Below are 25,688 nucleotides of genomic sequence, written 5' to 3'. Positions count from 1 at the left end.
TGACATCCGGCGGAAGTTGAACCGCCACCATTTTCGTAGTTCGAGCTCTCGGCCATTTTTGTTGCGTCAACGTCGAGTGCGGCCAGGGGCCTCTCGCGCTTTCCTAGCAGTCACGCCAGTTGCCTCCGGGATTGCTCCGTATCGTGTTCAGAGAGAGACTCAATCGACACGCGCCGTTCTTGGATAAACTGATAAAGGCTTGATCCGCGAATCGCGAGAATAGCGAGGCTAACCGCCTGACGAGGCGTTAATATCAGTCCGCGAGTCGACAAAGAGACCAAGAGGGAAAGAGATAGAGAGAGACAGAGATAGCGCGTTGGGACGCGTTGAGAATTTTTTCGGCTAGAAGTGTGTGTGTGTGAGAGCGAGAGAGAAAGAGAGAAGAGCTAAAAGGGCTTCAAGCGACAGAGCGAAACCTACGCACCGAGGCGGAGTAATATGAGTAATGCAGCCAACCAGAATGGATCAGGTCTAGAGCAGCAGGTAAGGGAAAAAAGGGTCGAGAGAAAGGACTGCGGGCATTGTTCTTGGGCGAAGCGTCCCGCGAATTTTTTCTTCCTCCCACACTCTCTCCTTTTGACTTTCGCATCTTTTGACACGTTCCCAATCTCCAAGGATTTTGCCCTCTAGGAATCCTCGCTGCGGACACTTGGTCTCGTTGAAAAAAGCTTCGACGGGAATTTCCTTTATTCGATCGAAGAGAGAGGGAGAGAGAGAGAGATAGAGTGAGAGCATCATGGGCCGTCGTCACTCGTCGGCCAGATCGTGACGTACGCTACGTATAATGGCGGCAAGCGATTCCGGGAACGGCATGCCTCGTGTCGCGACGCGCTCGCTCTCCCCCTTCTCTCTTTCTCTCTCTCTTTCCCTCTCTTGCGCTTACTCCCGGGATTGTGCGCGCGGAGCGGAAGGAAGGAGCAGCAGTAGCTCCCGTACAAGTCGGATTTTCACGGAACCCTGATTACGATGAGATGACTCATCGTTGAATCGAATGATAATGACTTTATTCGCGTGAATGCCACGCGGTTTGCGACTCGCGATACAAGCGCATATTTAACCTGAGCTTTCTTTCTGTCTCCCTCAGCTAGCTGGTCTGGACTTGCAGGGCTCCCGCCAACCAAGTGGGGGCCGCTACGTTCCACCGCATCTTCGTCATAAAGCTGCGAGTGAGTATACGAATTTTGTCAGGTTGCTAATTTATACCTAGGCTGAATTATGGAGAAATTCTCTTTGTTAAAAATTCATTGCTCGTTACTGCCTGCAATTCTTTGGTGGAGTATTATAATGGTACATGGCGTGACAGATTGTGACACGTCAGGACTGATGAGCATATATACTGGGCCAGTCGACTGTCTTGATCTTAGCTTACAGAATTAAAAACTGTTTCATTAAGCGAGGAAAATGTTACAGGTATATAAATGCTGAATTTTTTCTTTGACAGGTAACCCACCCTTGGATTTAAATTACTCTTCCAACTCGAGATCATTTAGTGACCGAGATAGAGGAGGAGATCGCGATCGCGACCATGAGAGGGACCGTGATCGAGATAGGGGCAGGGGCGGTTATCGAGACTCGCGAAGTCCTCGCGACATCGATTTCGCGAACTTCGGGAGCTTCGGTGGGCGCAGTAGACGCAGTCAGGAAAATGGAAGAGATTTCAGATACTCCAATTCCGAGCGCGATCGACCAATTAGCGGCAACGATCGCTGGCAGGAGCCTATTAGAAATGATCGCTGGCAAGACACTAGAAATGACAGAATGGGCGGCGGAAGATGGGGCGACGACAGAGGCGGCCGAGGCAGAGGCGAAGTCGACTGGACGATCCCCACTGCCAGGGACGAGCGATTGGAGCTGGAGCTGTTTGGTTCTGGCAATACTGGGATCAATTTTAGCAAATATGAGGATATCCCAGTTGAGGCTACTGGAGAGGTCATACCACCACACATCACATCTGTGAGTGATACATATTCTGGACTTCAGAGTTAATATATCTCTTCTCGTTGTCTAATCTGCTTTCTAATTTTTCAGTTTGACGAGGTTAAGCTGACAGAGATAATAAAGAATAGCATCGCCTTGGCAGGATATGACAAGCCTACACCGGTACAAAAGTACGCGATACCAATCATCATCGAACGCCGTGACGTGATGGCCTGCGCTCAAACTGGGTCCGGTAAAACAGCGGCCTTCCTAGTGCCAATACTGAATCAGATTTATGAGAGCGGGCCGCGACCGCCACCACCGCAAGCGAACTCCTCCAGTAGACGTAAGCAGTATCCGTTGGGTCTAGTGTTGGCTCCCACGAGAGAACTTGCTACACAGATATACGACGAAGCACGGAAGTTCGCATACCGATCGCGTATGCGTCCCGCGGTCGTGTACGGTGGTTCGAACATAGTAGATCAAATGCGCGAGTTGGATCGCGGCTGCCATCTACTTGTAGCGACGCCTGGACGTCTGGTAGACATGCTGGGACGTGGTAAAATTGGCTTACATAATTGCCGGTACGTTCGCATTAACGATTAACAATACACAGTAACGATTAACTTAAAGTGGCACGATTGTATCTATTTATTAATCATTTATACTTCAGATTCTTGGTACTGGATGAAGCGGATCGCATGTTGGATATGGGTTTCGAGCCGCAGATAAGACGCATTGTCCAAGAGGATAATATGCCACCGACTGGAGAGAGACAGACTCTCATGTTCTCTGCTACTTTCCCGAAAGAGATTCAAATGTTAGCCAGAGATTTTCTCAGCAACTACATCTTCTTGGCAGTCGGTCGTGTGGGATCGACTTCCGAAAATATTACACAGAAGATTGTATGGGTAGAGGAACATGACAAGCGTTCATACCTGCTTGATTTGTTGCAGGCTAGCAACTTCTCAGATCCTAGTAAGTTGCAGTACCGAATTAAACTCGAATTAACATCAAATTTTTAATTGTAATAATTCATAATTGGTTTAATATAGTAAAAAAATATTAATGCGTTACATTTGTATTACACAGCTGCTGAGTCACTCACCCTAGTGTTCGTGGAGACTAAAAAAGGTGCCGACATGCTCGAAGAATATTTGGCCTCAATGGGATACCCGGTTACTAGCATTCACGGCGATAGAACTCAACGCGAGCGAGAGGACGCGTTGCGTCGCTTCCGCGCGGGCAAAGCGCCGATTCTGGTCGCTACCGCAGTGGCGGCGCGTGGTCTTGACATACCGCATGTTAAACATGTCATTAATTTTGATTTGCCTGGCGACGTTGAGGAATACGTTCATCGCATCGGTCGTACCGGTCGTATGGGCAATTTAGGTTTGTTTCATTTTGAAGTTATCGCAATTATTTAGAATCATTCACAAAAATAGACATGTTACATCTCGTTTTGCAATTCACAGGTCTGGCTACATCATTCTTCAATCATAAGAATCATAATCTCGTACGCGACTTGGTATCTCTGCTTATCGAAGCCAATCAGGAACTTCCATCTTGGTTGGACGACATGTATACCGAAGCGAGATATTCTGGAGGTGGATCTCGACGACCAGGTGGCGGCGGTGGCGGCGGCGGCGGTGGCGGTGGTGGTGGTGGTAGCGGCACCAAGGGACGCTTTACTGGCGGCGGCTTTGGTGCAAGAGATTATCGTCAACAATCCAGTTCTGGACCTGGTCGTAGTAATGGGCCCTCTAGACCTGGTGGTTACGGAGGTAAATGAAATGATTGCCATCAACAAAATATTACTAATACTAACAAAATATTTTAATTAAAAAAATTATAAATAATATGATTACAATATTGTTCATGCATTTTGTTTTTTTTGTTTTTTTTTGTTATAGGTTATTCAAGTTACGGAGGTAACTATACTAATTCATCGTACAATAATTCCACTAATAATGGCAACAGTGGTCCTGACTGGTGGGGAGGATGGGACAAGTAGACGCGATTATTTCCATATTTCTCTATTTCTACTTCTATCATCATTATTATTATTACTCTACACGCAAATTCAATTATATGTAAGGAAGAAACACGACATTATTATGTCTGACACTACACGCACGTGTTTTGCGCGCGTATACATGTACACATGCGCAGAGTTACGGACAGTTTCACGTATAATACGTATTCACGTGTTCGCTGACTGCCTGTGCACTCAGAATTTTTTTTTTTGGATGAGAGAAGCCAGAAAAAGAATACTTATGTTTAAAATTCCACTATTATACATTTGTTCGTGAGAGCGACATTGACAAATCCTGCGTGCAATTTAGTATTCGCGCCGGTGGATCGCCGGAGAATATTTCAAATGTGAATGATCTCACCATAAAAAGTGCGAGTATCGTAAATAGGATTTGTTCAACACTTATTAGTTAGAGATCCATCCAACATTTCGTTGCCGTGCGTGCTGAGAAACACAAGTAGTATAACCACTAACGAATCAAATCGGTAAAATCGTTAAGCTCTGTTTCGAAGGGAATAACGATGTAACACAGTAGCTGAAGAAACTTAGTAAAATTTTTTAGAACTCCTGTCGAGACTATGGGGCTCATCGTAACTTCATTATTTACATTTTTTTCTCTTTTATAGGGGGTACGGTGGGCGTATCTTCGGTAATTAAAACGTTTAAATGCATTTGACTGTTTACAAAACATTTTAATGCACAAGTATTTTATTGCCTTTGCTACCATAATGGCCAGTAAAAGTCCGTGCAGTTTCGTTAAAGTGGATAGCACAATTCTTTATACACATGCACGTTTATCGATACGCCTAGGATACGCCAAATTACCGTCGCCATAGATTACACGATGATTCCTTATTATTATTTTTTCTTTAATTTGCTGTAGTTCAGCGACGAATGGTACTTTGTTGTTTTGCCGTCCCCAGAGAGAGAGATGATATTGCGCCGGCAATATTATATGGTTTACCTAAGCCACGTGAATTTTTCGGGGATCGACGGTTTTGATATTGAAAAAGCAAAAAAGAATGGCAACACAGGCTACGTCTTAAGATACCTTTAGAAATCTCACATTTTTGTTATAGCCTGATATACACGATAATTTAGAAAATTTCAAGACGGCGTTTATTCGATTTACAGCCGGCAATTATTTTCATAAGTTAGGCTAAGAGCACATAGAAAAAGTTAAGCAGTAGAACATAAGTAGTAGTAAGAAAATCAACATGTATTTGATTTGCTACTGCTTAAGTTTTCAACTGTGGCTGATTTGCTTACTGATTGCTTACGTTTTCCTATGTGCCACTAGCATTATTCTCATATAGCTTTGGCCATTACAGTGAGACCTCGATATATAAAGCGATTATATAATATCAATGTAAAAGAAAAAGTTTTCACGTAATAATTTTTGTTTAAAAAACTATCTCTTTTTAATGTGAAATTTGTGATCTTGCACTGTCTCTTTTCCACATCATAAACGCTCACTCTAGATAACGAAGGAAATATCTGTAATGAATATGTGGAGGTTTCACTGTATACAAACGTGGTTAGATATGCTTTAGTGGAAAGAGCAGGTATATACAAATGTTTATATGTACCTGAGCTTGAGTAGTTCTATAGATGGAACTGCGTTGATCCCACGTAGAAGCGTGCTTCTCTAGTAGCATTTCTAAATGTAACGGAGACGTTGCCCTGCGAAATTAATATGGCGCTTTACAAAAAAAAATCTTAGTCTGCAATACCGAATGCGAATGTGTGAGTGCTCATATGGAAGATAAATTATGTTGAGACGGGTTAAAAAAAATACGGTTGCAGTTACAGAGGGGTATTAAAACAAAGAGCAGAGAGGGAGAAGAGATGCTTTTGCATTGATATAGTGGGTTCTATCTTCATTAAGAAAACAAAAAGGGTAGGGGGGAAAAAAGAAAGCAGCATAAGCCTCTTGAGGGAGACACACGGGGCGCACTCATATTATTTTCTAGCTGTATTTATCAGTATAATACGCGCGTTATATATATACATAACACTAAAATAATTGAAAAACGACTGTGATATCGAACGATCTTGTGACATTCAATTTCCATGCGAATTGATAAACGAACAATTAACGGAATAACAAATACAATAAATGTGTATTAAATAATCGGTATTGAATGTCGGGAAGGATAACTAGCTCAGTTTATTTGAGCTGAGAACAAGAATATTAAGTCGTTAACAGTTAACACACACAAGACAACGTGGCTGTTGTCCGATCGGGGAGGGCTGAACGCTAGGCTCTTGTGGTCCTGGAGGACCTTTCTAGGGCATTGTTTCTGCTTAAAGTAACGCGCATTAACGATATATAGATGACGCGAGCTCGCGAGTCATTTACCGGTTGAATGATGGTGTTGATAGGGCTTTGTAGGATGTCGAATATCGTTTTGTGCTAAACGTCAGGTTCTTGTCTATCTAATCTAACTACGTGAGGGGAAAAAGTACAAATTCGATTTGCGTCACAACCGACAGGATTTTTAGACATGTCATACTTATACCTGTTATATTACTAGATTTAATAGTGCAATTCGCGTGCGTGAATCGTATGCCGTGTGACCGTGGACCAAGGTGTGAATGCCTCTTTTTTACTAGAGAGGGATCGATAATTATTTCATCTAGAAGCATTCAAGGGGTGGGGTAGCGTTTAACGAGGTAAAACATTCGTTGGCTTCCGACCGTTGGGTGCGAGTGTTCTCAAATTTTTAATACGATTCTCGTCATCGAGGCTATATTACGTCAGCTCTCGGAGGTCCTCCCAAGAACGTTACTTACAGGAGAATCCTTTCGCGGACGGCGACACTTTTCCATGTCGGCGGATAATTCGCTATACAGCGACAGTTCCAATTTTGATTCTGCCACTGTGAAACGTGGATTTTTTACGCCGTGCCGATATCTCGCATGTATCGCGCGTATTTCCATTTCGTAAGGAAAACCTTGCGCATCGGTTCCGAGACTGATGTTACATACGCAGGCTTCTTGCGTCTCCTTTCCTATTTTATTTTATATTATTTTATAAAAAAGTGACGAAGGAAAAGGTATCGATAGAGTTCCGATTCCACGGGAGAAAATTGATCTGCGAACAAAGGCAGATTAACGTAACGGATCGAATTTAACGTACGCGATATAATACTTAATCATCGGCTCTTGGATGCAAGAAGAGTAAAACTGGGACTTTGTGAGACCTTTTCTTTCTTCTAGGTAATTTTTGCGAGAGAAAGAGGGAGATACCGTGCTGTCTTTCGTCGGTATTCGATTTAAAATTTTTCCCATTAGGAGGCCACGCATCCAAGGGTTAAAGTTCAACTGTACTATGATGCGTTAGGCATTCGTGACACGTCGATCGCGTGTTACGCGATTTTAATCAGTCATATGCATTTCGAAACGATACTTTTTTTCGTTTACAACTTACATGGTGGCCAGAGCGTATTTCAAGCGCGGCGGTGATAGTAAGGGACACACCGCTTCCACAACTGTTATCTCCTAGTTTTGTTATTTTTTTCTTCAACATGATAACGTCCACGATCGGTATCGATCACCGATTAGCAGAAAGAGAGAGAGAGAGAAAGAGAAAAACTTTCGCTTTTGTATTTCTTGTAAATCCGAGACACACATGACGTCGAACGTTCCTGCAAGATAGTCAAATGTCAACCGTGTAGCGAACTGACATATGTGTAAATTAAACGTACGGTACTATTTTTTTTTTTTTTTTTTTATAGCGTATTAGCATACTTAGGAGAAGTAGGGGGAGCGATATAACCGCGATTATATTATTTATTGATCGATTTAGTATTTATTTTCTACGTTTCGAAAGGTAAACAGTAAATGTATCTTTTGTACTGTACATGTACTTTTCGTCTCATGTTTGGTCCTCTGAAGTATATCGGACGAGCAGCCTTAGGGAAAAAAAAAAACACTTTACGGATACAAATATAAAGAACGGAATATACGATCAGACGAAAGATTAATTTAAAGAGTATAGTGCGAGGAAGAGCGAGGAAAAGATGAGTGGAGAGGAAGGGAAACGAGAGAAGGAGAACGAAAGAAAGAAAGAGAGGGGCTACCAGGCATCAAATAAACAAGCAAGGGGAAAGGGGGGGAAAATAAAAAAAAGGAGATAAAAAAGCGACGTTGGACTGTGACTGCAATCATTACCGAGGGGGAAAAGGAAATTCCGCAAAGGAACACATTACACATCGTATGAAATGTAAAACGCGAATGCGCGATTGTAATAATAATGACGCCGACAAGTCGCGGCGAAAATCGTTCACGTGCGAGTAGTCTTGTATTTTTTATTATTTTACATTAAGCGTGCGCGCACGCGCTGCTCGTTGATCGGGCGATTCCCGACGACGTCTGTCGAGATAGGAGGAACGGGCGTGCGTACCGTTCTCTCGCACTTTTGCGATCCCTCGGAGAGGAGAGTGCGGACGAGAAGAAAAAAAAAAATAATAAAAAATATAAGGGCGCGTGCCCGTTCCTCCGGAAGGTGCACCAGCCAGAGAGAAGTGGGATGGCAAAAGAAATGTCTTCTAACTTGTTCCGAGCGTTTTTCAATTTGGTACCGAGGACGTACGTCGTGCGCATGTAATCGGGGAGAGTGCGAGGGGAAAAAAAAATTCATCTCACCGCGTGCAGCGAAGGGGTGAGCGACATGCGAGCGCTCGTGCGACGCTCCTCGCGTCGTTATTTAAACTTGTAACCGTAATGATACTACTAATCACTTCACTCGCATATTCGAGCGGGAGAGGTGTCTTTAACGGAACGGTAAACGTACCATTCTGTCGGTCTCTTATTTAATAATTTGCACATTTACACGCGCTATAATAATATAGAAGCGAAACCGGATATGCGAACAAAGAAAAGCGACTGTTCCGATGAACCATAATATGTATGTGTATATGTACGTATATACTTTATGTTTATGTACGTATATATACACATATATGTGCATTGGATAAATTTCATAAAAGAAGAGTGTCTCTAAAACGGAAAGGGGAGAGGAGAGATTGATCAAAGAGGAAGGAGGAAAGGGTTCATCAGCATGCGTCGTATATTTATTCTTCATTAGCAATAAATCTCCCTGTGCGCGTTTCTCTTTTCTTTTTCTTCCTCCATTTCTTCGATTCCTCCTTTCCCTACTTTCTTCGGCGTTCTAGATGCTCTTCCGTAACACGTACACTTCTTGCGTGCGTAGGCATATATAACGTATGCTCGTGAAGAATTGATGTAGAGTGTCAATATTGTTACAAAATACCTCATACGGGACGATCACATATTAATTCGATGTTCTTTTATTCGGTGAATTTTTCCGTTTATTTATAGTATTATGCGAAGAGAAGGAAGAGAAAGTGACAGGAGACTTCTACAAAAATGAATATAATAAAGATTATAAAAGGATCAAGGCATATTCTCTTTTGTCACTTTTACCTGTGTCCTTCAATATCCTTGCGTATCGAGAAGAGCATTCTTGCCCTTTACATCTTGCACACCCTTCTTGCTGTATCAATTTATCAATTGTTTAAAAAATATAAAGCATCTTGATGAAAATATCCTTCAGGGAATTTGGATAGCAGAACGTGTTTTCTACATGTGAGAATGTATTCTGTGTATTATCAAAATTTCATAATTTTTTAAATTTCTGAATTAGGAATCTTTCCTTGTGAATTTGATTATTCTTTAGCAAAAATTGATATTATACATGGAATCTTGTATTTGGAAATTTTAATTTTCTCTGATTAATTTTCAGAATATTGAAATATACGTGGTGGTTGTCTGAGCCGCTTATCTTTATAACTAAATATAGATATTATATCTTTTTATAAAATGACATGCGTCGCGAGAGAGAAGCGTGATTTATCTGTTTTAAAGTGACTGGATTATCAAATCACGGTAATATTCGTACTTTGTTAAGGTGGTCAGTATAATTAATCGTTTATTCTTAGTAACGAATAATCTTGATAATATTATTTATATTAGAAATTGCGCGTGCTATTAAATTGATGATTAATTGATCAATAATACAACACAATATTTCAGAAATTTTGCTTTAAGCAATTCTATTGATTAACTTATTCTTCACGAGGTGATCCCGCTTCTCGCGGACTGACTTTCCCTTGGGTTGAAATATGAAAAGTGAAAATTTTTGCTATAAATGTTAATTTTTCACTCCTCACGTACGTGTCTTCGCTCCTTAGAAAAAGTTGCACAATCTCTATACGTGGATCTCCGACATTCGTTTTCCCCGCGTTATCTCTCCCGCTCGTTACGCGCCGCCAGTGGGAGAGACACGAGTTCGCAGCTTCGCCAATCATGTAGGACCACGATCGCAATGGCGGCGTGGCTGGACGGTTTTGTGTTATCGGATGGTTAGGTGTCGATCTGGCGGTGCGGAGAGCGTTAGTTTTCTTATTTACAGCGTAGCCCGTCTCACGCAGTGAAACGGACTTTTTTCATCCCCCAATCATGTACGGTCTCCTGATAGTGGCACTGCTGGATATAACTCTCGACGGTACGTGCGCCCCTAACCTTTTCTCCTCGTCCTTTAAATGAACGATGAACCGTCCGTTCGCGAGTGATAACGGCTGTATTTTTTCTTAGTGGTCGGAAGTGTCTCGCAAGCGGAAATCACTAAACATCTGGAGTACGGAAGGGAGTTCCTGGCGAAGGGTCAGCTGCAGGATGCACTGTCACACTACCACGCAGCCGTGGGTAGGTTGAATTCGTGTTCGGTCTTCGTACGTCTTCGACGAGAGTACCCTTTCGGCGAGCTAAAGGCCCGCGCCGGAGAAGGAAAGCACGAGATCCCATAGATTGAATAGTGAATATCTCTCTTTCAGAGGGAGACCCGAGCAATTACCTGACGTACTACAAGAGAGGTACAGTTTATTTAGCGTTGGGCAAAGCCAAATTCGCCCTCCTCGATCTCGACAAGGTTCTAGAGCTAAATGCGGACTTCACACCAGCAAGACTGCAGCGTGGTAACATTTTACTTAAGCAGGCCCACTTTGATGAGGCTGAAAATGACTTTCAAGACGTGGTACGTTAAGCCTTTGTGTTTACAGTGGGTCTTTACACATTTAGTGTAACTTTTGCTCGCGTTACTCACGTCGCTTCTTCTTCTCTTATTTTAGCTAGCATTAGAACCAAATAATAGAGATGCCTTCAATGCCTTAGAGAGGTTATACCCAGCTAGAGAAGATATGAAATTAGTCGATATATTTGTGTATAACGGCGACCACGTAGCGGCTGTGCAGCAGATTACTCGGCTTATTGAGGTCTGCCCATGGTCCTCTTATCTTAGAGAACGTAGGGCAGAGAGTCACGTTATTCTTGGGGATTATATGAGCGCCATATCTGACATACGTTCTACTACAAAATTGATGTCTGATAATACAGAGGGTTTTTTCAAGCTCTCGACGTGGCTGTATCGTCTCGGGGACGTTGACGAGGCACTAAAGTGAGTAATATTAATTATTCTGATGGTTACATTAGAATAATTACTGATTGTCTTATTGAGACGCAATACTAATCTGATGTAAATTTAGGGAGATTCGAGAATGTTTAAAGCTTGATCCAGACCATAAGCAATGTTTCCCCTTTTATAAGAAGATTAGAAAGATAAAGAAATTGCTGCAGGATGCAGAGACAGCGCTGGATGATAAAGATTATGACGCGTGTATTGATTCAGCCCGCCGTGTATTGACGCATGAACCAACTGAGTCGAAAGTGCAATTTACAGCTTATCATTACCTCTGCAAATGTTATACAGAAAATTCCGAAACAACTCAGGCGATCAATAATTGTCAAGCAGCATTAAATATCAGGAGGGAACCTGGTGTGTTGTGCGACAGTGCAGAGGCGTATCTTGCCGCGGAAATGTTTGACGATGGTAATTTAAACTTATATATTTTATAATACTGAAATATGTGTAGAATTTTTCTACTTTATAATTGTAATGTAACAAATATTTTTCTTCCCTTTAATAGCCATCAGGGATTTTAAGGAAGCATTAGAGATAGATTCGACCTTCCAAAGAGCCAAACAGGGATTGCAAAAGGCGCAGCAACGGCAAAAGCTGTCGGAATCGCGAGATTACTATAAAATTTTGGGTGTCCCGAGAACGGCGAATAAACGTGATATCATTAAGGCTTATCGGAAAGCAGCACAAAAGTGGCATCCTGATAATTTCCAGGAGGGCGACGAGAAGAAACGCGCGCAGAAAAAGTTCATCGACATCGCCGCAGCCAAGGAGGTCCTTACGGATGACGAGAAGAGAGCGAAATTCGATCAGGGCGAGGATCCCCTGGATCCAGAATCGGGCCGGCACCAGCAAGGCTTTAATCCTTTCCAGGAATTCCATCACTTCCACGGGTCTCCCTTCCAGTTTAAGTTCCACTTCAATTAAATACACGTCGTAAATTTCGTCGTGATAGAAGAATTACCATTTTCGAATTCTAACGCACGCGTAAATACGCGCGCGCGCCCATCGCTTCGTCCGCGACGAAGTGTCTTCACTTCGCCCTAGCTCGAATTTCATTTCGCTACCTCGTCGAGTGGAGATCGCACGTGTTTAATCCGTCAGACGGACTCGGAAGACTATGTGCGCGTATTGTGTCAACGTGTTGATAAACAGATCAGTGGTCATTTCGCTATACCGGGCAACGCAACTGTCTCGGCACGCATTTAATTAAAACAACGCGAAGATAGATTTAATTATCCGCACTAGTTCGTCTACTGCAAAAATTTATAATACGGTACTCTTTACGGTACTCTCTACAGTACTCTCTAGTCGCTCGGACTGAGCGATGAATATAATATCTATTTCGGTTTACACATAAAACGTTTACCGCGTGTAATTTTATCATCGCATTATCGACCTGTACACTACTGGTAATATCGTGATTATTTCCCACGTATGTCGCAATACATGGGATGTACAGTGATCATCACACTGCCACTGATTGCTTCAGCGGCGTCCATTTTTAGCTTGAGAATGTGCGACAACTAGATCGAGTAAATGCGAGAGATGTTATGCCTTTATCGAGTACGATACTGAGCCGGTATATTTATATCATTACTACTTTCGTATACGGGGAATTTTCGTACTCGATAATGTTCAAACATGTGTAGAACAATGCTGTGTGCTCGTCATGTTTGCATGTGTGTGAGTCAGACCTTCATGTAAATACTGTATTTCTGATATTTGTTTAAAAATATATTTGAATAATTTATACAGATACTTCGAAGGCATTATTAGTGTAAAGAAAGCGGTAACTCTTTTCAATAATAAAATATTAAACTCTCTGTCGTCTGTCAGGCATTAAAGTCCTTTTTTTCTCAGGTGTACTTTGCTTTGTTTCTTTTATCGATTTGTTTTTCTTTTTCTTAATTTCTTCCGCTTTTTTAATCGTTTCCGTAGACCTTTGTACTTTCCTAATTGCTGTCTCACCATGTAACCTCTCCATATCGATTGGATAAGAGTTGCGGCTTTATTTAGTTTTTCTTCCTTTTTTAATATCTCCTCCTCGGCCATACATTTGTTGATAAATTTCTGTCGTTTGTCCATTAAAGCACGCATTTCCTCCATCTCTAATTTCTGTTCTTCTACTAATCTCTAGCAACGAATTAAGACACTTATTACTTAGAAGCTCGATCACGCTATCATTTGTATTATATTGTACTAAGCAACTCATTTTTGTTTTTTCCTTTTAGTTGTTTTATTTTTTTAATTATTAACACGTTGAAATTTGTTTAAATATATTTCAACTTGATGTAAATATGTTTATCTTCAGTTAAATATATACATATATATATTGTACAAATTGATGATTTACTCTCATATTTATTCTACTGTTTTCATCTTTAGATATACCTTTAACTCGTCAATTTCATTCTGCTTTAGCACGAGCTCTTCATTATACTTCTTCGTCCACATATCTATTTGTTCTTCTTTCTCTTTGATGTCGGCTTCTAAGTACGCGTTTATTTCAGCCGAGATGATCTGCTCCGCATTGTATTCTTTTGAATAGTCACTCAGCTTGTTCAACATTTCATTCTTTTGTAGATGCAGTTTGAGTTCCTGCTGCTCCAATCTAGCCTTTGCCCATCTTTCCGCGTAGCCTGAGTGTGATATAATTAATCAGAATATCACAAGAAGCGTATTAAAGTGGATTATGCACTTTACCCAATTTTCCGCTATTTAAAAATATCGCGTGGTCGACTCGTACGTCGCTTTCCTGCGCGAGTCCTATCGTCCTTTCCTTGTCCTTCTCATTAGCTTTTTTCTCGGATTCTAATAACTCTCGAAGTTGTTCAGCTTGTTTAAGCCATGTCTGAGCGCTCTCTTCGAGATCACATTCGTCTTGCTGCTTCTTTGTGATATTATCAATCTCTTGTCGCAGACTGTCGAACTTTCTATGATTCTTTATTTCGTGAAGGACTTTTTTGAGGACCTCACATACGTAGTTCCTAAATGCAGATTCATTGCAAGAGCGGATGCAAATTAACAATTATTCAAGGAACACATCCTTTTCTTTAAACATCCTATGATATAGCCGGATTTATAATAAGGGGGCAATACATCAAAATGACGTTTTCGTGAAAGATTTAAACACGTACAAAACTTCGAAAAAAAATTTTAGAATGTATTATCTTTCTGAGATTATGTAAAGTTTTTAAAGGAATTTTATATCAAAATAATAGAATACGTTTTTGCCTAAACGTTATAATAAAACATGTAAGGATATTTTCGTGCACCTGTCTCTCTGCATTTTTTCAGCCTTTGACGGCATAACCGGAAGCAGGCCCATGTCTTCTCTAAAGATTGTTTTAGATTCATCGGGCACCCCGTATGTTTGATCGATCGTCTTGAACGTATCATCCCAGCGTGGATCAACGTCGGCCGGTATCATGAATCCGATTATAGCGAGCTGATCCAAACACTCCTCAAGGATACACGACATAGCGGCCGCTTCAAGCGATGTGAAAGAGTCGACCGGTGAATCTTTCGTTTCTGCACTTATATACGCTCCGCTGTCTTCTGATACTTTCGACGACAATGTACCTTTAGACGATTTCGCAGATTCTAAAGATGTTTCAGGCTCGATGAGATGTAATGACTGCACAAGAATCAAGTTCAGATTTAGATAGTCTACAATTCGTGTCAGATTTTTAGATAGAATCATTATTTATTTTCATATATACGTTTTAAAAAATATATATTTTTTATATATATAATAGATATATTATAAATTTATATATATATACAGCCATTGACAAAATTATTAGACATTCTTGCTTTTTGATAACATTTATAAAGATAGTGTTACTTATTTCTTTTTAATTGAAGATATTGTTAAATAAATAGGGTGCCTAATAATTTTGTCAATGGCTGTGTACATACATACATACATATATATATATATATATATATATATATATATACTTAAACTAATTTTAACAAATTACATGTCACATCTTACCTTGTCATTTTTAATATCCATTTTAAAGATTTTATCTAAATTTTGGATGAACATGTCGGTGGATTCTTTCAATGTTTTTTCGATTGTATGTTCGCTTGTTGGCTTGTCATCAACATGGATTACGTTTCTACGCGCTTGTTCAAGAATTATTGTTGATAATTTATTCAGTGCCATTTCCTTTTGAAATGCTTGACCGTCTTGAGTTATTTCCAGTTCATTTGCCATCATGTTAAAGTGTGCTAAATATACATAGTATTATTATAAAATAGGAAGATCAAAATTTAAAAAAGAAAAGAATTAAGTAATAAAATAAAATTATCTTATAGAAAATATATTTGAATATTAAATATATTTATATATCAAATACATTATTGTTTGTATCTATTTTGATATACGAATATGCATAAATTTCTCAATCATTTCTTTAAAAATTATATTATATGGATTAATAATATATATTCTAAAATCGAAAATAATTACTGTCAAAAAGTTAACCATATTTATACGAACCTTATTATTGCTACTTTTTCCTTATTTTTTGTCGTTAATTAGAATGTCAGCTAGGAATATACAGAACGTGAGTGCACAAAATATTGGCACTGAGATCTTTGGTTTAATTTCTTCCCAAGTCATATTGCTGAACTTTTGCTGTGTCAAGTTCGTGAAAATTTAAAAGTGTACAGGCAATTTGGAAACAAAGAAAAATCAATAAACAGGAACATGACAGACGGAGATTGAAAGATTATTTTTTTCTGGATGGTGTTTACATAGAATCTCATGAGTTGTATTGAAAATAAAGCTATATATTTAGCAATAATAGTACATTTTGTTTATACAGATACGCTAAATAAATATATTTTAGCATTTTTTTTATATAAATATTTTAATACTTTTGAACACACGATTATCTTAACGATATTTTTGAATGTGCTGAGGGTCTTTAGCTGATTGTGAGTATTAAATCATTCTATTATATCAACAATTGCAATATGATAAATAAATTGTTTTAACATTAATATATTTAAACTTAAACGAATATTGGCTTTTAATACATATTTTCATGGAATAAAATTACTAAGAACTTAAACGTAGGAAGCAATATTAATTAAACTGCAAATTTTAATTCAATTTCTAAATTCTGGCTGAAAATAAAATTGCATGCGCATGGTACGTTTGTACTTGTTCATATAGATACATGGCATATTCATAAATATATATGTATGTACAAGTTAAATTTTAAATTCATTATGCATTAATAATCGATCTCGTTGCAAAAATAATTGAAGTGATCTAAATTGGCATCCTCTTAAAAATTTACTTTTTATTCTAATCGCGCAAAAGCGCATTTTTTTTCTTTATCTAATTTACGAAAAATAAATTCTAATTAATAAATTTCAAAATATTCAACAATTATTTCGTATCTCAATAATACTTTGCATAATTGCTCGACTTTTATGCTGTTCTCTATTCTATGCATTTTACTCCTTACAACGTGATGTATCACTTCATTTTACATAATATGGCTATTGTCATGGTAATAATAATAACGTAAGAGTCTTCATGATCTATATGCCCGACCGTTTTATCACGTTTACATACATTACATTTCAATGCAGATTACCTGTAACTACGCGGCTGTAAAAGCGCATTAACGTTGATCGATATAGATTTACATTGCATGTACACGTAAAATTATGCATGCATATCTAATAATAAGGCGGAAGTATTTTGCGCGGAACTAGTAATTCCCTGTTATGAAGGTTTTAAATTATGATGTCGAATATATCGGGCTTTTCTTATAATCGAAAATACTATTCTTCATCACGAAACATTTTGATTGTACACTCTAAAAGCTGTAAGAACAATGCATATTTCTTCAAAAACATAGACACTTTATACGAAATAACTAGTATATTCGTGAGGCATTACACCTCTTCTAGGATAAAACGTGTGAGACGTGGAGTATTCTAGCAAGTTCGTAATCGAGCTCATATATATATCAGCGAATCTAAACAGTCTTCTAGAGAAATACGTCGGATTGTGATATGTTCTGAATACCGAGCCGAATTGTTTGTTGAAGACAGACTTAGTCTCGTTTCTTAATTGATCTCGTTCTCTCATCCACTCGTCCAGTGCATTTTGCACTTCAGGTCCCTCGTAATCCTGATGGTCTTCAATTAGACCGGTCAACATCTGGAGCCAGTTCGCGTTTTCTTTAAATTTCGGATCGTTCAAGGTTTCAATTTCGTGCTGTAATGTAATTTATAACTTTATATATACATTATATTTATATTAAATTTAACACATCAACATTTTTTTTCTCGAAAGCAGATTAGTCTTATGCAGAAAGAATTAATAAGAATTTTGATTAATTACTGTTAATTCTTTTATTATCGCCCCCGTTCGCCAGCCATGCTCTAATGTCACATCTGCTAGGTCGCTGTATGGATGATCACCAAAATATAATACTTGATGTCCTTGCCAGCCGGTCATGTCTTGCAACTGTTTAACTGTTCCCTAAAATATTAACAAAATATGTATAACATTTTGTACAATCATAAATATATATATATATATATATATATATATATATATATATATATATATATATAACTTTCTAAGATATCAAATGTTCAAAATACAGAATTACTTCAAGATATATGACACCCTTGTCGAGTTTAGTGACTCGATCCCATAATTGCGTTTGTTTAACTTCGTCGTATATTCTCAAGGGGCGCGTTTCATCGGTGAAAAATCTTGGTTTTCTCGCCTGTACGATCACTACATCGAAGTAATTCTTCCAATTTTCGCCGACCAGAAATTGCATACCTTTGTTACTGCAAAAGTCACATCAATAATTCTGTAGCGATTGGTATATGTACAATGGATCTCATTTAAATTAAGATGGCTAAACTTGGAGAAACGTACACGAAATGAAAAGGACTGTTCGTGACCAGGAAGGTCTTTTTGCCAGCATTTCGAAGTCGATCGAAGAATCTTCTCAAATCTTTATTCTGTTCCAGGTACTCAGATACATTTTCCACTACTAGCTTATGCATTATAGGATGGCAACTTTGCACAGAGTTCTATAAATAGCGTACATTTCATTACAAAAACAACTAGCAAGATTATACTTCGATTGCTCACCTTAACGTCTCTAAACAGTATCTCCGGATGGTAATCGATGTGATTCTGTAGAAAATACTCCGCGACGTTGCATAGTAGACTCATTTCCGGTACCGAAAACAAATCGGCTAATTGAACCATTTTCGAGCGATGTAAGGCATTCTTAAAAAAAATATAATAATAATAATAATATAATAAATACTAGAATCTAAAATATTATTAATATATTCTTAAAAATTTATATTCATATTTATGTTCATATTGTCTATTGTGAATATAAATATACTCGCCTTCTGCATGTGGTGAAGACAATTCATCGTGAAAACACATGTTGATACATGCAAGAATAGAGAAAGTAGAGTATTTAATAGATCAAGATTTTTCTTTGTATACGTAATACAAGAAATGTTCTTTTGTTGCAGCATAAAAGGAAAAAGATCCAAGAAGAAAAATCTCTTTGATGATTACAAAAACAATTAAAAGCAGTTAGCATAGCTGTATTAATTGCGCAATAAATTGTATCGTCAATGTTTGAACATTGCAAAGCACTTTATATCTCAAATTTATTGGCAAACCATGCAGGTTTTTTTATTACAAAAGAAGATATGTGCATCAAACTTTTAAGTATGCACAACTTGCTGATTTTCTTATCGAGGTTTCTCGATAATGAACTTACGTGAGAGTGTTTATGGGGTGCTTCCACGTAGGCTATCGGTATTATCCTGTTCTTGTAAATTCGAAGGACCTCCTCGTCAGGCACGGGATGTAAGCCGCGATAAACGGCGCCCAATTGAATTTGCAAGAAGCTGTCGAGCTTCAGCAAGAGGCCCTTTTCGATGTCGTAATGGAGGCCGCGGACAGCGAAATTTTCTCTGTACTCCAGATTGGCAATTCCCTCTGGATACTAGAATAATTAAGCGAGTTTAAGTGAACTTCGAGATGAAATTCTAATCGGCTGTAATTGTCCTTTGATATTGGGAAGAAATTTTGAGAGATCGTCCTTTGAAAGACCAGCTATGCATACACCTGCATATTATTCTTTTACCTTTCATTATAACTTTCAATAAAGTAGAAACTTTTCGATAATTAAATACTGACTTTTAAATAATGATATACAAAAATGCTCGCGACAAAATATATCTTTACTATTAATTATTAAACGTATTTGACTAAAGACATTTTAATAGCAGACATATTATTTTCATTTATTTATTATAAATGTATGCGAAAAAGCGACAGAATTATATGTACCTTCTATCTGGAAACACTTGTGATTTTCTCGCATTTAAAAAAAAAAAAAAATAGAAAAGTACTCAACTATGCATTTTTAAGAGTAAAGCTAGGGCTTTAAATGTATTTGAATTTTATTTTTGTAACACTTTGTTTATACATTTAAAAAAAGTTTGAGATTGATATTTTTCACAATATTTTTATTCTACGTCGAAACGCTGCAGTTTTTTTTTTTTTGATGAAACATTATCGAACAAAATTTTATATAAAAGTATGCATTTTAAGCTTTAAAGTGCTTTTTGGAAAAAATTGATGTAATGAATTTTTAACAATAATATCGAATCTTTTACGCAAAAATTCATTTCTTACAAAATACATTTTAACTTTAAAATTGAAGAGTTTATAAAAAAAAGCCTAAAGATAAAAAAATGTTTGTTATAAAGCTGCGAAAAAAATATCGCACAATTTTTTTCCAAAATTTTAAAACATGTACAGATGGCTATCATTGCTTGCCTGTAAAACGTAGGATATTTTCAAATTTATAGAGGATGAATAAGGACTGTATAAAAATATCGTACATCGTATTGATTTTAATAAGCAAATTTATCACAAGATAGAGACCTTATATTTTTTAATGAGCATGTCACGCCCCAGGCTGTAAAGCAAGTAGTCCATAGACGGCTTGTAACACGCCAGCGTATAATCATAATCGAATCCATAGACCTGGACTTCTTTTAAGTCGAGCTCGTTGCAGGCGAACACGCCCTTGGTATTCACATCTTGCGGCAGTTTTTTCGCTACAAAATTATACGATAGAAATTAATCCGGGAGCTCGGAAAAAGAAAAAAGATGCGGAGGACACCTGATCTAAGATCGGAGTCGAATTTCTGCAGTGCGATGCGCAGTGAAGGACGTGACTTTTTGTCCCTCCGAGAGCTGGCATTGCGGATCGATATCACTCGCATTCGATCTTAATCTCGCGCGAGTTCGAGTCCTCAATTGGAATGAACTACAGTTATTACTTCTCCAGACCTAACTGGCGATCAATTCGTACGCGCGTCGGTGCTCCCGTTTCGTTCTATAGATGCGCGCGATACAGACCGATTTTCACTGTCCTAGATTTTTCTACCCGGCACATTCGTCGCCCCTCTCGTCGTGCCGTGAGAGACCGTGATCTACGCGATCTAAAATCTAATCCGTCCCCTCTTTGGCGGCCTCCTTACACCGCGTTTCGTCAGCGTATTAATTAATTAAGACGAACGCGGGAATGTCAAGAGACGCGGTGGATCCTCATCAATAATTTATGTACTTTTCCTGTTCGTTCGCTTGCTCAAATAACTTGCTCGATGCGGCTTCAGCACGTCGTTATCTCACGGACCATCCGATCGCGACGATAAATACAGTTACGGTTCGTAAGTTTGTCAGCGCAGTCGGAGAAATTCTGACATTTAGTACTGAAATTTCAGGTGGGTTCGCGCCTGCGACAAATTTATATGAATGTTCGTCGGTCTTTTATCTCTTGTCAGTGCCTCCTGTTTTTTTAAATTACTGAAGCTCCATTAAATTATGAATAATATCCTCGCTAATTCCTACAATTACAAGCAAAAAAAAATTAAATTAAATTCAAATTAAATTAAAAAAAATAATATGCATTATCCACACTTATATATTTATATACAAATACTTGTCTTTATATACTTATATATTAGAGATATGCAAATTATTTGAATGTGAATGTTAAAACGTTACTTTTAATTAATAATATAATGTTTGTTACATTTTAAAAAGAGTAGATAATAAAAGAGATAATAAAAAGATAATAAAAAGATAATAAAAAGATTTCTAAGTAAGAAAAGCGACAATGATTAAATAATATAAAGTCAAATAATTTAAATTTTATAGGATTATTAATACACGTAATTTGTATTAGAAATTCTTAAATTCAAAATCTTCGGACAGCTTAAATTAGAATTATAGAAATTCAAATTAAAATTGAATCAAATTTTATTTAATTCGATTTGATTTTAATTTAAATCTTATTTAATTTAATTTGATTAAAAACAAATCTTGATTTGTACGTTGCATACATTATAAAAATATAAATATAGTTACCTATATATTTATATATAAAAATACGTATATAGGTATTTATAAATACTTATATTTATACATGATTGAAGCAATACGTAAAGTTTTTATGTATGAATCTTTTATTGGGCTAATATGGATTTCAGTTCGCGTTAAATAAAAAGTACGATCTATTTTTGTCCTCTCTCTGGATGTCCGTTCCTAGATAGGCGACTTATTATCGAAGGTTTTTACCTCCTACCAATCCCCGCTAAAAAAAGAACAGTGAAGGTATAATCGGCGGATATTTAACGTCATTCGAGGATACATCGCGAACAAAACAGGAAAAAGCTAATCGCTCACGAGTGCCAGTGAGTGGTCTCTCGGGGGACACACGTGTGTCCGAGCGCTTTGGCGACCGGCCAGACGTCTGTCAAACGAACTTCCCTCATCGTCGCCGCATACGTAATCGCATGCGTCGTCTCTCGTTGCAAACATTTGCGCTCGAGAGACACTCAATCGCATCTACTGCATCCGTCGGAGCACGGTGCACTTTCGCGGGGAGGATCGATCTGCGTGCTAATAATTCGCGCGGCATGCGCGCGGCGTCAAGGTCGCGTGCGCGCGCATACTCTATCGATATATCGAACGCGGCAGACGCACGCGCGACAACCCTCGCGCGTACGAACGAGCGAGACGAAGACGGACGTATGCAACAATAACACAAACACAAGCGCAGGCAAAGAGTCGCGACTGACGCGACACTGGCATGGCCGCAGCCATGGCACAGTTGGTCACTCACACTTGAACTTGTCGAGCAGCCTCAGATAATTCTCGCGCATGTCCTCGCGCGAAACTTGACCGCGGTTGAGGGCGCGATCGCCCACCGTGCGACCGGACGTCCCGTGCGGCGTGGCAGCTCCGCGGAGCCGTACGAACGGTCGCGTCTCGATGACGCGGCGCGACGTCGCGACGATCCTCGCGTGGAACATTACGGACGATTGGCGGGCGCGCGACGTGAGCCACCGCGGCGCCGCGTGGCGATTGGCCGCACCGCGTCGGCGGTCGATTTGAATCGCCCTCCTCGTCCAGGAACGTGGTAATTCATATAGACGCGGCGCGGCCTGAAGTTTGCGGCGAGACGCGAACGCAGCCGCTGAGCGATTGGCCGCGCCGTTCGATTACTCGTTTCGATATAAGTAGCGCGACTGGTCATTGCTCTTGAATCTCTTGCGTTATTGGATGGATATTTTTTCTCGTTCTCGTCGCCTTTCGATCGTTTTGTCGCGTTCGTGCCGCCAACGCCAATCGCCATTGGCACGGCGTTGTTTCGTTCATTGCCGTACGCGATTGCACGCGATATAGATCATGAGATTTATATAATAGGAGGGTTATTTGAGCGTGTTAACTGCTATTTATACGCAATGAATTTAAATGAAGCATATTATTCGCGATGACGACGTTGTTTCGAAATCGTAGCGCTTCTCGCGCGGATATAGAGAGCATTTACGAGACGATTATATTATGAATGTAAGGTTTGAAACGCGTATATACTATATTAGATCAACATATCCTACGTAATTAAATTTGTTTTTTAAGAACTATAATACATTATTACGTTAATGATAAAATGCTATCTCATTAAAAAAAGTTTTTGTAATCTCTAAATGGTTGAGTTACAGGAAAGAACCTGTTTACTATATTATATTATCATATTAATTATTATTACATGTTAAATAATTATTATTTATTAATACTGCTGAGTACGTGTTCTAGTCTTTTTAATTGTTTTTTTTTATTATACGGCACATAAATTCTAAACGAATTTCATTACAAATTCGGACACTTGTTTAAACGAGTTTTACGTAATTGATTTCTAAATGGTACAAGCTGATCGCAGCTTGTACCATTGACAAATTATGATGAAGTATCGTATCAAAATTACTAATTATCCTAATGACATGATAATCATTCGTCTCTATATGTCTTTTTAAACTAGCTGCGCGTGTCTCTCTAGACATTCGACTCACAAATACTTTATTTAAACACATGCAGAAACACTCCGTTTTATTTTCGAATCACACAGGCGAAGTCGATTTCAAGCTGTTAAAATATTCCTGCGATCCACCCGCGATTACATGACGTTAAACGACTCTAATTAGAACCGAACGTTCGTCTCGGAAACGCCCGGGCCGTCTTTAGAAAGTCAATATACATATCCGCTCACGGGATCTATATTCCGAGAGACGATTGTTTCTCTCTCTCTCCCCTCCCCCCTCCCCCATTGCTTAATATTTACCTCGTGTTAGACCCGATAAATGGGTTGATTGCCGCGTGCGAGCCTCCTACCTCGGCTGCGTGATTTGAATACAGCTGTCGGTTTCTCCTAAGAGGTAAATACCCGCGACGTATGTACGAGGACATTCCGGGATGCTTAGCGCACTTGATGATTAGACGCCCCTGATTCTAATCACGAGAGATTCACGATTTACTGCCAACCGGTACGCGGAGCCCCGAGCCGATTTTGCACGTCTCCGTATTTAATAGGCAACCACGGATCTGTCGATGGTGTGATTAACGATCATCCGTCGTGTCGCTCGTCCGTTTTCCCGCGTCCGTTTTCTGCATCCGCGTACTGCATCCTTGATATCACCATTATCGATCTCGCTACGGATACGGGGGATCGAATAGAAAACGGCAGATAACTGCCCAAGATTGTAGGGTATCAATGATAATGAGACGCGTGAACAGAACAATTATGAAGGAATAATTCGTAACTACCAGGCGTTTAACGTGCCACTTTTTTTTTTATTTTTCCGCGATACGCTTTGCAAAAATACGACAGGATACTGTAAATTGAAAAACAGTTAAGTTATGCAGAAGTTTTGTCGCGTTCTCCTATTTTAAGTTTTGTATTAAAGTTAGAAATTTTGATGAAGAAAGAAGTGAAAAAAATTTCAAATAAAAAAAAGAGAGAAATGTGACAATTTTGCTCCAATTTTGCTTAAAATTTTATCTTCAACTCTACTTGCCAAATATGAGAAATCCTATAACGCTTAAGATTTCTGTTTTTTATTTTTCGTCTTCTACGCGATACTAATATCCTCGCAACGTCAGCGTTTCGTGGCTCCGTTGATGCGATTAAAGCTGGAAATACCGCGTCACGAAGCTAATAATCTCGTCGAATAACAGCGTCTTACGATAAAAAAAAAAAAAAAACAATTATTTAGTGCTCCCTGATTGATGGATGTCGAAAGGTACAATTTTCTAACATCTTCGCGCACAACCACCTTTTGCTCGCCACCGGTGGCACGTGACCTCGTTGCCTTAATCAAACATTGGTCTTCGATCCTCGGTCATCGTATCTCTTCTGATAATGCGCCCGATCGTATATATATATATCGCGCCTATCTCAACGTTATCTCGAGCAATCGATTATCTTTCCGGCGCAGACGATACGATGTATCTGTTATACGTTGTTACATAACATGCGCTGTTACATAACATTTTCCCCGCATTAATCTCCGTGTACGTGCGCCGCCGTTGTCCTCTGTGTGGTAAACAAGCAACGTGGAAATGTATATGGAATAATATGCAATACGTAACATTGCAAGCACCGCACACGCGCACACGCACACACACACACACACACACACACACACACACACACACACACACACATATATTACGTTCTCCGTTGTGATTTGAAAAATTAATATTTAAATAAATAATTTTACGTTATCATAAGCGCGCATTTTGCGCATAAATATTCTCTTTTTTTTGGTACGGGGTTTCCCTCGGTCAAAATG

At 39.0% G+C, this 25,688-nt stretch overlaps 4 protein-coding genes across 6 annotated transcripts; 2 read left to right on the top strand and 2 right to left on the bottom strand.

The window, feature by feature from the left end:
* The first annotated feature begins 38 nt into the window (after positions 1-38).
* Positions 39-9,373, top strand: LOC105196370 (ATP-dependent RNA helicase bel). The gene is made up of 8 exons (XM_011162293.3): positions 39-483; positions 1,085-1,166; positions 1,442-1,953; positions 2,029-2,501; positions 2,591-2,895; positions 3,010-3,309; positions 3,393-3,701; positions 3,831-9,373. The coding sequence occupies exons 1-8, from the start codon at positions 439-441 to the stop codon at positions 3,929-3,931; spliced, it is 2,127 nt and encodes a 708-aa protein (XP_011160595.1). The 5' UTR covers positions 39-438; the 3' UTR covers positions 3,932-9,373.
* Positions 9,374-10,259: 886 nt separating this feature from the next.
* On the top strand, positions 10,260-13,214 carry LOC105196369 (dnaJ homolog subfamily C member 3). The gene is made up of 6 exons (XM_011162292.2): positions 10,260-10,484; positions 10,574-10,684; positions 10,813-11,012; positions 11,107-11,432; positions 11,521-11,864; positions 11,962-13,214. The coding sequence occupies exons 1-6, from the start codon at positions 10,439-10,441 to the stop codon at positions 12,378-12,380; spliced, it is 1,446 nt and encodes a 481-aa protein (XP_011160594.1). The 5' UTR covers positions 10,260-10,438; the 3' UTR covers positions 12,381-13,214.
* Positions 12,826-16,152, bottom strand: LOC113003416 (dynein regulatory complex protein 9). The gene is made up of 6 exons (XM_026132699.2): positions 15,967-16,152; positions 15,457-15,695; positions 14,732-15,093; positions 14,160-14,443; positions 13,848-14,095; positions 12,826-13,589 (listed from the first exon to the last, which is right to left on the bottom strand). The coding sequence occupies exons 2-6, from the start codon at positions 15,682-15,684 to the stop codon at positions 13,338-13,340; spliced, it is 1,374 nt and encodes a 457-aa protein (XP_025988484.1). The 5' UTR covers positions 15,685-15,695; positions 15,967-16,152; the 3' UTR covers positions 12,826-13,337.
* Positions 16,153-16,238: 86 nt separating this feature from the next.
* Positions 16,239-22,920, bottom strand: LOC105196405 (5'-nucleotidase domain-containing protein 3). 3 transcript variants are annotated; one of them, XM_026132695.2, is made up of 8 exons: positions 22,682-22,920; positions 20,434-20,609; positions 19,259-19,486; positions 18,604-18,744; positions 18,385-18,542; positions 18,107-18,293; positions 17,833-17,973; positions 16,239-17,706 (listed from the first exon to the last, which is right to left on the bottom strand). In XM_026132695.2, the coding sequence occupies exons 1-8, from the start codon at positions 22,869-22,871 to the stop codon at positions 17,350-17,352; spliced, it is 1,578 nt and encodes a 525-aa protein (XP_025988480.1). In that variant the 5' UTR covers positions 22,872-22,920; the 3' UTR covers positions 16,239-17,349. The 3 variants fall into 3 exon arrangements, with proteins under 3 accessions (XP_025988480.1, XP_025988479.1, XP_025988481.1); XM_026132694.2 differs by having other exon boundaries at positions 18,604-18,747; positions 22,682-22,916; XM_026132696.2 differs by lacking the exon at positions 22,682-22,920 and adding an exon at positions 20,675-21,569 and having other exon boundaries at positions 18,604-18,747.
* Positions 22,921-25,688: the final 2,768 nt, after the last annotated feature.

This window comes from Solenopsis invicta, chromosome 4 (genome assembly GCF_016802725.1).
Source record: "Solenopsis invicta isolate M01_SB chromosome 4, UNIL_Sinv_3.0, whole genome shotgun sequence".
Taxonomy (NCBI): Eukaryota; Metazoa; Arthropoda; class Insecta; order Hymenoptera; family Formicidae; genus Solenopsis; species Solenopsis invicta.
This window is presented reverse-complemented; position numbering and strand designations above follow the sequence as displayed.